This window comes from Cuculus canorus, chromosome 2, assembly GCF_017976375.1.
Source record: "Cuculus canorus isolate bCucCan1 chromosome 2, bCucCan1.pri, whole genome shotgun sequence".
In the NCBI taxonomy this organism is placed as follows: domain Eukaryota; kingdom Metazoa; phylum Chordata; class Aves; order Cuculiformes; family Cuculidae; genus Cuculus; species Cuculus canorus.
The window spans coordinates 49910394-49922443 of NC_071402.1; the positions used below are offsets into that span (position 1 = coordinate 49910394).

At 38.2% G+C, this 12050-nt stretch overlaps 1 protein-coding gene across 6 annotated transcripts in view; it reads left to right on the top strand.

The window, feature by feature from the left end:
- Positions 1–12050, top strand: part of TMEM241 (transmembrane protein 241) — a 66807-nt gene that overhangs the window by 6509 nt on the left and 48248 nt on the right. For 4 of the 6 annotated variants that reach the window (XM_054059819.1, XM_054059824.1, XM_054059821.1 and 1 more), the window contains exons 4-9: positions 1862–1943; positions 5059–5136; positions 6448–6473; positions 7893–7944; positions 9128–9176; positions 11185–11230. In XM_054059819.1, the coding sequence (XP_053915794.1) occupies positions 1862–1943; positions 5059–5136; positions 6448–6473; positions 7893–7944; positions 9128–9176; positions 11185–11230 (333 nt within the window). The remainder of the gene's footprint in view (positions 1–1861; positions 1944–5058; positions 5137–6447; positions 6474–7892; positions 7945–9127; positions 9177–11184; positions 11231–12050) is intronic. The other 2 variants (XM_054059820.1, XM_054059823.1) reach the window with 1 other exon arrangement.

Below are 12050 nucleotides of genomic sequence, written 5' to 3' on the forward strand. Positions count from 1 at the left end.
AAGCAGTAGCTCAGAGCTTTGCTTAAACCACAGCTCCAAAATGTCTTTTAGAGGGACCTACTTGTTGACTTTAGTGGGCTTTGGATCTAGCCCTACAACCACAAACTCATCAGTTCTTTTATATCACTGAGCTTTCCTGTTTTACATGTGCATCACTGTATTGCCAGCGTGAGAAACTACTAATTGGTTTACATACAGGACAGATTGTTGGTGCTGACACATTGCATCAAACATGCATGCATTCTTTTTCAGTCCTGAAATTCCCACTTGGCAGTATAAAATTTGACCCTTACATCATAGGAAAAACATCTGAAGTCGTTTTCCTTTACACTTTACAGTATTGCATTGCAGATGAAGATATATTCATGATATATCATGAGAGTGATATTTTTATGTTCAAAATGAAAATCCGCTTTTCATCATGAGTTACTTCCATCTTCCCAGCCCTCCTTTCTTTTCTTCCCTCCCCCTTTCTTCCATTTGTTGCAGTTCCAGTAGGGTAGGGGTATTTTTGTTGGTGTCTAGTGTGAAGATGCTGGTAATGAGATATGACTGTTTTAGATCCTGGTGAAATTCCAGTTGAAGTCAATAACCTCGAATGGAACAGTGTTTTTATAAAAAATAATGACTTCTCCCCCGCCAAAAGAACAAATATTTATGCCAATGAAAGAATGTAAAGATTACTCTGGTTTTGTTACCCTAGGTTTTTTATAAAGTAGCTTAGAAAATGATATATATAGGAAAGAGCAAACTTGCTGTTTATTTTTTTTTCCTTGTCTATGTTTACATGAATCTTTGGACATATTTTATCTTTATTCAGACTACTCTGATTTCATCACTTAGTGGTCTGTTTTTCTTGTGTTCCACAAGTGTGTTGTGGTACCTATAATTACATTTTCTTTCCGTGCTAGTTGGAAGTGTAATCCAAATTAAGGAACTACAAGCAGTTTGGTTTCACTTTGGGAACACCGCATTATTCACTAAGATTCTCTCATCTGTAGTTCAAAGCTTGGAAGGAGTGAATGGGGCTAGCAGTGTCTTCAGTCCAGGGAAGCCTTTGGATCAGGCCTTTAGATCACTGCTGCTCCTTTCCTCCTTTGTTCAAAATCTTACATTATTCTCTCTGAAATTTACCACCTACCTGATCCATTTTTCCCCTTAAATATCAAGATCAAAAAAGGATAATTGCAAATTCTGAAGCCCCTTCTCAGGACTGAAACCTGACCCTTCTGCAGTAACCATGGCTGAAAAATTATCTGATCAGACGGTGATGACTTCATTCCTCCGTTAGTTGTCAAACTGCCTCTAGGAGTTTGGCTTAGTTGAAGGAGTATCATTAGGAAATCTCAAGAGACAAGCTCCCACAGAGACACTCTGATCTTTACTAGGAAGAATCTCTTTGTAAATCTGGCTGAGAAATGAAATGTGTGGGTGGGCAAGTGTATTTGTACGTAGTGAAAATGTGCACTGTCTGTGCAAGTACGCCATTTTATGCTTTCATTTGTCGGTTTTTCTTCCTTTTACAGGAAGAACATAACGAAAATTAGTTGAAATTTCTCTTCCTTAAAACTGATAGGAGTAATTGCCATGAAAAAAATAAGTTTGGAGGGAGTGGGGCGAAGGAAAGAGTAAAAGAAAAAAATTATATCTGCAGGTCGTTCCTATCTGGAATTAGATTAAGTGATTAATTTCTGCCTCAGACTTCTTTAATGCATGGGAGGAATACTGAACAATCAGACAATGAATTTAATAAGCGCACCCTTGAAATATATATGTATTATTATATTCCTCACAAGCAACTGTTGCTGGCTGTATGTAAATAGAATGTGGTGAAATAATGGGATTTTAATTGTTTTCACAGGTCTGAAATCCTGTCATGGCTTCCTGCTTCAGTACTGTTTGTTGGCATTATTTATGCTGGCTCTAGGGCACTGTCTAGATTGGTAAGAAACACACAAATAGAACTCAATTCTTTATTACCTCTACTTTATGAGCAAAGAACATTCCCTTCATACAAGTTGTTTAATGCTGTTTCTGGGTTGGGGGGAAAAGAAGGGAATAAGGGTTTAAATAATACATAAACCATTAATGGTGCTAGAGCGGTGGTTCAATCCTATGAAGTGTCGAGCAGTATAAAAAAACATCTCTGTGACAGTCCAAAGCACTCAGCGTCTCTCCAGGGTACTTAGTATTTTGCAGAACAGATCCTCAGTGGTCTGAATTGTGCAAGTAAGGAAGAAGTTGAAGAAGTTACTACCAGAAACTTTGCAAAAGGGAGAATGGGGCTGTGGGATCTGTGGGAAGTCCTTCAGGGAAAGGATGAAGAACATTTCAGTGAGAGGCTTTTGATGCTTTACAGGATTTGAGAAAAAAAAAAATAAAATTGAAAGTTGGACAGAATTTCTGGGAAGAGTTAGCTTAATCAGATTGATGATCTACTTGAAGCAAAATAACCTACCAAATGTTTAGAGGATATCAAATACGCTTTCATTAAAGTTGAATGCCTTTTACTTAAATTATAGAGTCTTAAAAAAATCACTGACGAGAGTTTTTAAAGAACAGCGATGCTTCACTGCTGTTATGGAGTCTGCAAGGCCAGATTCTGCACTAGTTCCCTTCTGCACTCTGTCAGTGAATCCTAGTCCAGCTCCAGAGCCAGCTCACTTCTGTCAGCTCCTAAACTCCAAGAAGGATCAAAAAGGAATTTTTGACAAGCTTCTGCTTATAGTGATCCCTTGAATATTCCAGTGGAGAGTAGGGGAAGAAAAGGAAAAGAGGTCTCTGTCCTCACAAACAAGGCTATGAGCCTCCCCTCAGACCCAAGTGATCTTTGGAAAGCACAGGCATGTGCTCAGAATCCCAATGCCTCCATTAGCTCTGTTTCGGGGTGATTGCTTTTATTTCCTCTTGGTTCCTTGTCAAAGCAAGTTGTGTTGGGCTACCCTGATGTAAACTGAGCAAAGATCTCCAAGGAGAGCCCTGCCTGGAAACAGCAATAAAGCTTTGGCAGCAACATCTTTTCTGTCTGCTCACCTGGGAGGTGGAGGAGGTATGAATCACATCCTCTCGGCTATTTCTTCTTACTTCCTTGTCATCCCTTAAGTTACCTTGTTTCCCTCCTGCCTCTGCTCTAGTCATGCAAGAGTGAGATGCACTGAAGTGGTAGAGGAGCTGTGAATGGTTTTGATTTGTATCCCAAACCTTTCTTAAGGTACATCTCCCATTTCTGAATGTATTTTTGTTGTTCATGAATGGAGATTTAAAGGCATAATTCTGTCACCATTTTAGGAAGAAAGACAAAAGGACAAGTAGTCTAAATTCAATCCTACATAGAAACTTTACTTACAATAACTTTGCATGCAACAATTTTATGACACAATGAGAAGGAAAATGAACTCTGCCAAACTTGTACCTCAATTGGCTCACCCCAGCAGCCTATTTATATTAGGTGAATTTATTCCTAAAGCAGAAATTATGTGCACTTTTATGATCAAATCCAAGGAGATGCACTTTCAAACATTCCTGTGTACTGGCAGGGCTACAGTAATCTTAATCTCTGTTCGTGCCTCTCCCTAGAGGTGCTGGCAGTCTCCCCTGCACAGGAGTTTAGGGCTGGAGCTGGAGGAGAGCTCCTTAGCCCTGCAATGCATTAACAGAAGTATGCAGAGCTGCAAGGGAAGGCTTGTATAGAGTCTGTTCACCCTGCCTGCCCAACCAGTAAACCTTTCTTTTCATAAGCATTATGTCCACTCACAAATTTAAGAAATATTCACATCAAAGACAATAGACATATGGAGAAGTTTAACTGGGCTAGGCAAACTGGAGCCATTGTTGGCTCCGAAACACGCTCTGAAGAGCCAAAAACAGGGAGGAGGAAAGAAAACCCCAACAAATTGGCTTCATGAAAGGAAGAATGTAAATTCTGCTGTCAGCTTTCCTTGTGTGCACTTATTTCTTGTATGTGCTATTATTGTGTCAGTCTCAGACAACTTATGTTAGATATTTCTGGTTTTGTAGTCCCAGTTGTCCAGCAACAAGGTTGAGAATTGTCTTTCAAAACCTGTGAAGCTGGGTCTGAACTAGTTGTGTTTATGTGATTTTCATTCCTTGCTGATTTAGAGGTGTTAAAAGTTATATTGATGTAACTGCTGTGTTTATGAATCCACCCAAGCTGTCATTATGACTTAAAATGTTTAATTAGGGATGCTTATCCAGCTTTATGGGGATGAAAACAAAATTCCAGAAAACACAGATTTCTGAACACAAAGTTGAGTTTAAGAGATGTTTGCTGCTTGTATCACCTGATACTTAAAAGGCATGGATATCACTGAGAAACGAACTCATTTTCTACTTGTGTGATTCAAATACTATACACAGGTGGGGAAATAACCGCTTCCTAAATCTGCCCTAGTCTTTAGATTATCTTAATCGGAGCAGAGAATCACTTCTGTTTCAGCTATCTTAGAGACCGTAGATTTAGTTTGGAGGAAGTATTATGAACCACTAATTCTGATTGGTTTTGCCTGGGGCAATGGGTATGTGATTCATTATTGTTATCGTTGGGGTTTGCTTAATGATTTCATATTGGGATGGTGTCCAGATACCTCAGTGGGTATAATTTCAGCATCTGTATGAACTACTGCATTTCTCCCCTTATTTCTGGCCGCATTTCCTAGCAGTAACTGAAAAGCGATCACCTAAAATTATGTTCTCCATAATTTTGTTGCTAGAAGTCACACTGTGTTCTTAAGTACTAGTAGAATGAGATGGGAAAACTAATGAGAACTGTTTACTGCGGAGACATTTGAACAGAGAGGCAAAACTAGAGGCAGAAACCTGGAACAAATCTCACCCAGGTAGCTGTGTACAAACAAACACACCGAGCATTTGAAAGTGGGAGAAGCAGCAAGCAGTGTCTGCATTTAAAGAGGCCTGTTGCACGTAATAGTGATTGGAATGGGTGTAAGTCCTGTTTAGGAAATGTGGCATGGGTTTACAGTTCAAAAAAGTGTAACTCTTCTGGATTGATTTGGGTCTTTTTGTTCTTTCCCATGGCAGCCAATTCCAGTATTCCTTACCGTGCACAATGCAGCAGAAGTTATAACCTGTGGGTTCCAGAAGTTTGTGCAGAAAGAGGTAATGGATCTATTGATACAGTTAAAGTACCTCCTGTGATATAATGACTAGCTAGTCATTAATGAGGCCCAGAGAGAGCTTTGCTGTTGACAAATAACTACATTGATGTTTTCTTTTTCCCTTTAGTTGATGAAACACTGCAAAGGCATGTGGACAGTTTGATCTGCGTTTTTAAGACTAGCTTGGTCCTGCTTGTTTTTTTCTTTTTGAAAATTAGTATTCCCTCTCTCATATTCCACGTAAAAATCTTATTGTCTGAGCTGAGAGGGAGGAGGGCTGGGTCTTTAGACCTAACCTGTATAATGCATTTAGTGTATTGTACGATTATAAATAGATCACACCTCCACATGAAGTGCAGGAAAAATAGCACATTTCTGGATGTTTTGAACGCTTGAGAATCTTTCCCAAGGCCTGTTAAAGTCAAGAAATTAAAATTCCTGCACCCTTTAGTAAAAGCTGGGTTTGTTTCTCACAAGCTGCATTGGGGATCCTTCTTTTCAGGCTATGAAATGCATTTCTAAATGACCAGAGAGCTGCTGTGTGATGTAGCACTGGGGTATGATTCATCATAAAGTTTTCTGCAGTGGCCCTGGCTTGCTGTGGAAGGGACCTTCCATTCATTACCTTTGTTGCGTCAATAGAAGACAAAAAATGGCCCATGTTTGTTACTTCTAACAAACTGAAAAAGTCACTAAGGTTATGCCTGAAGGACATAGCAGTGTGTACCATAGCACGTCCCTGTGACATCATCCTCTGATTAGAGTCTCTGTCAAAGTGTTTCTTATTTTCCTTCTAGCTCACGTTTGTCTCTTCTCTTGGAAAACAAAAGCACACAAGGATAATGCAAACAGAAGCCTTGATGGGAGACTTCTGGAGAATAATTTTGGACCAAAGGACTGGGAAACTCTCATAAGTTTAGACCAAGACTGATTTGGCTGAGATAGTACCTAATTAATTCAGAATACTTAATATTTGAGTACATACAATACATAGTTTTGGTATAGTTCAAGTTAAGTTTGAGGACCAGATATAAAGTTCATGTCTGGTTTTAAATTTACCTGCTGCTAAGTAATCTGAAAATATAATTTAATTTGAATTAAGCTAATCTGTAGTCCTGGTTCTTTTTTCAAATTAGATTTGCTAAGCAGTGCTCAAACATAATAGGGTGTTGAATGTTGCTTGCTGGATTTTTAATGTTTGGTGCAGTAAGATCAGCTGTCATCACTTTTCTGGTTTTGGAAGGAGAAAGTACTATTTCACAGTTTTTATTTTTAAATTTTAACTTTTTTAATCATACTTTCTTTCTTACAGCAGACCTCTCATCTGAAAGTCTGCAGGTAAGCTTTTAAAACTGCTCAGATTCAGATTCAGACTTGTTTTTGCTCCAGCCTCTGTATTTGCTTCAGATAATGGCACACCAAAACAATGAAGAATGTAAGGCATATTCCCGTGGGCGGTAAGCCTAAATTGCAACATAGGAGTAATTAAATATTTTTAAAATGTATTCTCTTTTTTTTTTGACAATTGCTTAAATAGATAGATTTATTTTTTTCTCTTTGTAAAAATAAAAAAATACCCATAAGACCAGTCTTCCTGAATAATAAAGGGGTGCTTGTAAGTACTTTTTTGGAAAGAAGATAGAAATCAGGTTTGAAATTCCAGTGGGTAGTCTTAAACAGTAAGAAAGATAATGTGATAGAAAATAGCTAAAAATGCCTTTCTTAAGAAAGAAAAGATGAGTGATATCAAGTTCTGCTGGAATCATTCTTATTAAGTTATGCAACATACCAACCCTTGCTGGGCCTAATTGTTTGAGCTTCAAAAAAGAGATGGAAGGGGACAAACGGGAGGTGACCAGTAGTTTCAGTCTTCCCCCCTATCCCCTTGAAGAACACGTATTTCCTGTCCTTCACATTCTGTAATGTTTTAGCTGTACTTCCATTGGATAATGTTGGTTTATTATTTAGTGTTCTTAGAGGCACCATCTTCATAATTTCTTCCTGTCATTTCCACTGTCTGACTTAGGGCCTTATTTTCACCACTGGGTTATTGCCAAGGATACCGGTTTTTTAATCATCCTAATTCTGTCTTTTCCTATGCCCCTAGAAAGCAGGAAAATAATCTGCAAAAGCAAATATTTATTATTATTAATAGTGAGACTCCACAGAAATTCCATATCAGTGTATTCAGTGTAGTCTGCAGAAACACCAACTCAGCCACAGGCTAAGGATTTATTTAGTCCGAGTCAATGGATGGGGGGAGGACTTGCACTGTGTTTAAGCCATTTCTAGTGTAATACCACTCAGTCCCACTTTGCTCTGTCTTCTGGAGTTACACTGGAACTTTTAATGGAGTCACCTCTGCTGGAATTGTTGTAATTGGCAGTTAATCTTAATGAAATAACTTATTGGAATCTATGCACAGCCGGAAATTCGTTGATTTTGGTTTTCTGAAGCAGCCTCGGGAAGCCAGATGGCAAGTGAAGAGTAATATTCCCTAACAAAAAGCTTGTTTTCAGCACTGTTGAGATGTTTTGTGCTGCTTCTCTTCTCACGCAGCTTTGCAGTGTACGAGATATGAAGAATTCATGATGTAAAACTTAATTTTTGTGGCAGAAATTATTTTTAAAATATAGAATAAAAATTAAACAAAAGAGATGTCATTATAAAACTGAGTGGAATTTCCTATACTTGCCTGAGAGTACAAATCCAAATTACGAGTTTTTTGTCTTGTTTTTTTTTAACTCTTCTCCACAGTGTGCTGTTCCTCCTGGTAGCAGCAGTGTGCCTTCCTTTATGTGACACGCAGGTGAGCTCTGCTTTGTAAAGCAGCTCTAGTTAGTCTTGATCTTTGACATCCTGCTAGCATTTGAGGGATGCAGCTTTTACTTTTGGTGGTGTTCTTTACACTATGGTGGTGTTCCTGTGAAGGAGCTGTAAATGTTGCCTTTTGCTGTGCTGTAGTCTTGCTGATTTTAATGTGTTAGCATCATGGTAAAACCTTTGAGCAGTGCTGACATATTGCTCTTCGTGAAGGTGATAGCTGGGAAAACCAAGTGTAATTTCTTTCTTATAGGGCTTAGTGTAGATCATTTAGGTTTAAGTTAATTGCACATACTTCCAGGAGGTTCCTAAATTAACTTTGTAATAACTCTACACACTTTCTGTAGCTACTGGAGAAAGAAAGGAAGTACCTCCAGAGAGTGCTCAGTCCAGCAAAAATCTAATCTTTGGAGGGGCTTTTCTCTTTTGGAGATCTTTTGGAAGGCTGCTTCCTTGTTTTAGGTACTTTACTTATTATCTGAAGTTAAGTGGGGTGAATCTGGGAACTTGTCTGGATGCATCTGATCAAATGTAGCCATCAGAAGTATTGCACCTGCACTAGCTCCATTCATACTCCATGGTGCAGAGCAGGAACTTCTGGTATATAAATAATCTCTCCTGAAAGCAGACACCTAAAATATGCCAGGTGAATTCCTCTCAAAAATGTTTATTTTTTCCCATTGATTGTGAAGGGAAGCAATCTTACTTGGACTCAGATGTCTGTTTAAAGTGCTCTTTCGGATACTCTGTGGTTGGTTGGAGCCCTAGCTGGGGACAGGGACTGCTGAGTTGCAGCAGGGGCTGAGGAGGGAAAGGAGACAAGACAAAACTCTTAGTAATGTTCTTCTGATCCATTTGCCCCTTCCTGACTGCCAATGCAAGACTAAACAGACTGGGATCCATGTGCTCAGATTGTTTAAAATGGTGTATGTATCTGAAAGAAATAGAGCTTTTCTTGCCAAGACTAGCTGAGAGCCTGGGTAACTGGCATATGCCAAGTCTCTAAGTAGGGCAGGAAAAACTTTAGACTTCCTAGTCTTCTTTAGTCGTCTTCTCTGTCACGTAGCTCCTACTCCCTGTATTTACTTTGCGAAGCTAACTGCATGGAAATACCAATACGTATGTTTGTATGAATGTGCTTTTATTGATGTAGATGTTCTTTATTGCAGTTTGATCCGAACGGTTATTTATGGGCTCTAATTCACTTGGTCTGTGTGGGTAAGTAATTTTCTTTTGGAAAAAGTATTGGGAAGAGTAAACGTGTTCAGGAAATCAGCTTTAGTATCAAATTACTGGTATTGGAGGTTCTTGATGTAAGAAACACTTAGAAAGAATGAAAAAGCTCAGTAAATGTAGGAAAGTGCATTCCTTTTATAGCTTTTACATTGAAAACAACAACAGAATAAACTAGATATTGCAGTCAGTTAGCAGTAGATGAGAAAATGCGCATACAATTTTAATGAGCACTAAACTTTTCTTGAGAGATTTTGATGGTTGGCTACTAAGAGGCATTTCTTTCTGAGGGGAAAAGAAACATGAAAAAAAACCCACGCAATAACTTGCAGTTGAAGCTTTACTGCACACATTAACTATTTAAATATTGACAAAAGTATTGTAAAATATTGTGGAATATGCTCCCAGAGAAGGGATGTTGCAATATTGGGGGGTTTTATGCAATCATATGCATTTTTTAAAAATTCTAACAATGAATTGCATAACCTGTCAGGTTTTCTTTTGTCTTTTTCAGACTAAACATTGATTTGGATAAATCATAATTCTCCCCTGAATAGCTAGAAATGGTCAGACACAGAAAATCTGAAGAAAACAAGAATAGTAATTTTTAACTAGAATATTTGTGTCTTTTGGAGCATTAGGCTGGATAATAAGGACCTTCTATTTGGTTCTTAGCTGTCCTATAGACTTAGTGAGTGACTCATTCATATGTTAAGTCTTGTCTGCGAATTAGGGATAATTCCTTCTTTATTTTTTCTGTTCCCGCTGTGAAATTTTCAAGGCGGGGATAATGTGTTTATATGTATTTGTGCCTAGAGAGATCTAGAGATCCCATTCTAAAATGCTGCTAACATACAAATAAGAAATAGTATAATTTTTTTTTTTTTTTTTTGCTTTAGGAAATGTTGTGTGGTAAACATTTCTTCATTTAGAGAAAACAAAAATCTAAGGGTTTTTCACTCGAAATGCTTGCTGTAATGAGTCATGTTGCTTTCTCAAAGCCAAGAGGTCTCATTCGTGAAGCAGTGCTAGGCCACAGCGGTGGAAAACTGCTTAAAGAGTCTTTAGAGGGTGTCTTCTATGTGCTTGAAACATGTAGGAACTGCCAGTGTAATGTTTATGCTCAAAATGTAACTTCTTTCCATTTCTGCTGTTTTTGAGAGAAAGTTGTTGATATGACTGCTGGGCATTTTTTTGTCTAATTAGATTTCCCATCAACTGACACAGAATAAAGATGCTACTAGCAAGGGCAAACACTAACTTGTTGCACAGTTAATCAAAACAGAGCATTAGAGAAAGGACGTGTTCCTTCTGGTTGTCTAATGGAGGCAGATTCGAGGACATCTATTACATAGTGTTCTACTGGATTTGCTTTTCATGTTCTAGTTTTCTTTGTGAATAAAAAAAAACCCCAAAAACCAGAAACTCAAAGCCTTGAAGAAAGGGTCTGAAAAAATAAAGCCTGAAGCTGTATTGTTCCTTCCTTGAGTGCTGAAAGCTTTTCCCAGAGTAGGAATGGGAGCTGACTGAGAGGTGCGTAGGTCAAGAATGTAAAGACTTGGAGACCCTAGAGCCAAGAGAACTGTGAACAGGAAAGACTGCTCAGAGCGAACAGTTGTAGGGGTCTACGTAGATGAACGTGTTGTAGAAGTTACCCAAAAAACCAGGGTGGGCTGAAGAACCCATTCTGCAATGCTTTACTGTATGTATTTACATACACATGTACACATACATATTCCTTTGTCATTGCCCTGAGCTAGGGGTTGTTCCTTCTTTAGAAGGACTAGCAGAAACACGTAGAATGACAGTACTGTGAAAACCATTAATTTGAAACCATAGTTTCATTTTACTCACGGTTCAGGCATCTTTTGTACCATGTTCCTAAACTGTAAATCAGAAGAGTTCCACATCTGCCAGTACCATGGCCTAACAAGCTGTTGTTTGTCAGAATGATTGCATGTTATGGCAATTACCCATGTCATTTCAATTACAGGGGCTTACAAAGTATTTCACAAGTTATGGAAACCCAGCTCTTTAAGGTAATGTGTTTTCATATTCTTTTAAAAAGAAAGAGATTGCTATCGAAGAGGGTTAGAGACACGTGTAGCAGTCAGGTAAACTGTAAGGATCTCTGCGTTACCAGTGTAAGCTGTGCCACTTGGTTAATCATTAATGATATCTCTTACTGTAAGACGAGCCTTATTTGCTGTTGATAACAACAGCATCTGGCTATTTATAGTTATACTGTGAACTTGAACACTGCAACTGTTTTAAACAGTGTGTTATCAAAGGATGATGATTAAGTCCTGGAAAAAAAACAACCCTAAATATTATCACAGGCATTAAGAGGAAATATTAGTTTGTGTTAGTCTTGAAAGCTGGATGGTTTGAGTCTGTCAGTACCTCCCTTTGTGACAAACTCTCGGAAGTGTTTTACAGCTGGTGACATGCCACAAGACTGGAATGGCTGAGTACCTTAAAAACGTTGCACCTTGCACTAATCCCATGTGCATATTAGGATTTCAGCCAGGCAATAACAGTTTTGAAAGTGCATGGCAATTACATGATCACAGTTGCTATGATAGTTGTCTCTATGGATGGAGACGAATATGTTGCCACTGTGTATTATGTATAAGTACATAATACACGTGTGTGTTTTGATAAGCTCGTTTATTTCAAAACCATTTTCTGTCTCTCTTTGAAGGATCTAAATTTTAGTTTGTCTCACTTAATCTTCACTTTAAATGAGACTCCCACTGGCAAAGGAAGAACAGAAATAATGTCCAAATGTGTAAATTAATATGCTGAATAATATATTGATAATATTATATTATTACTAGATCATGGTTATAATGTATA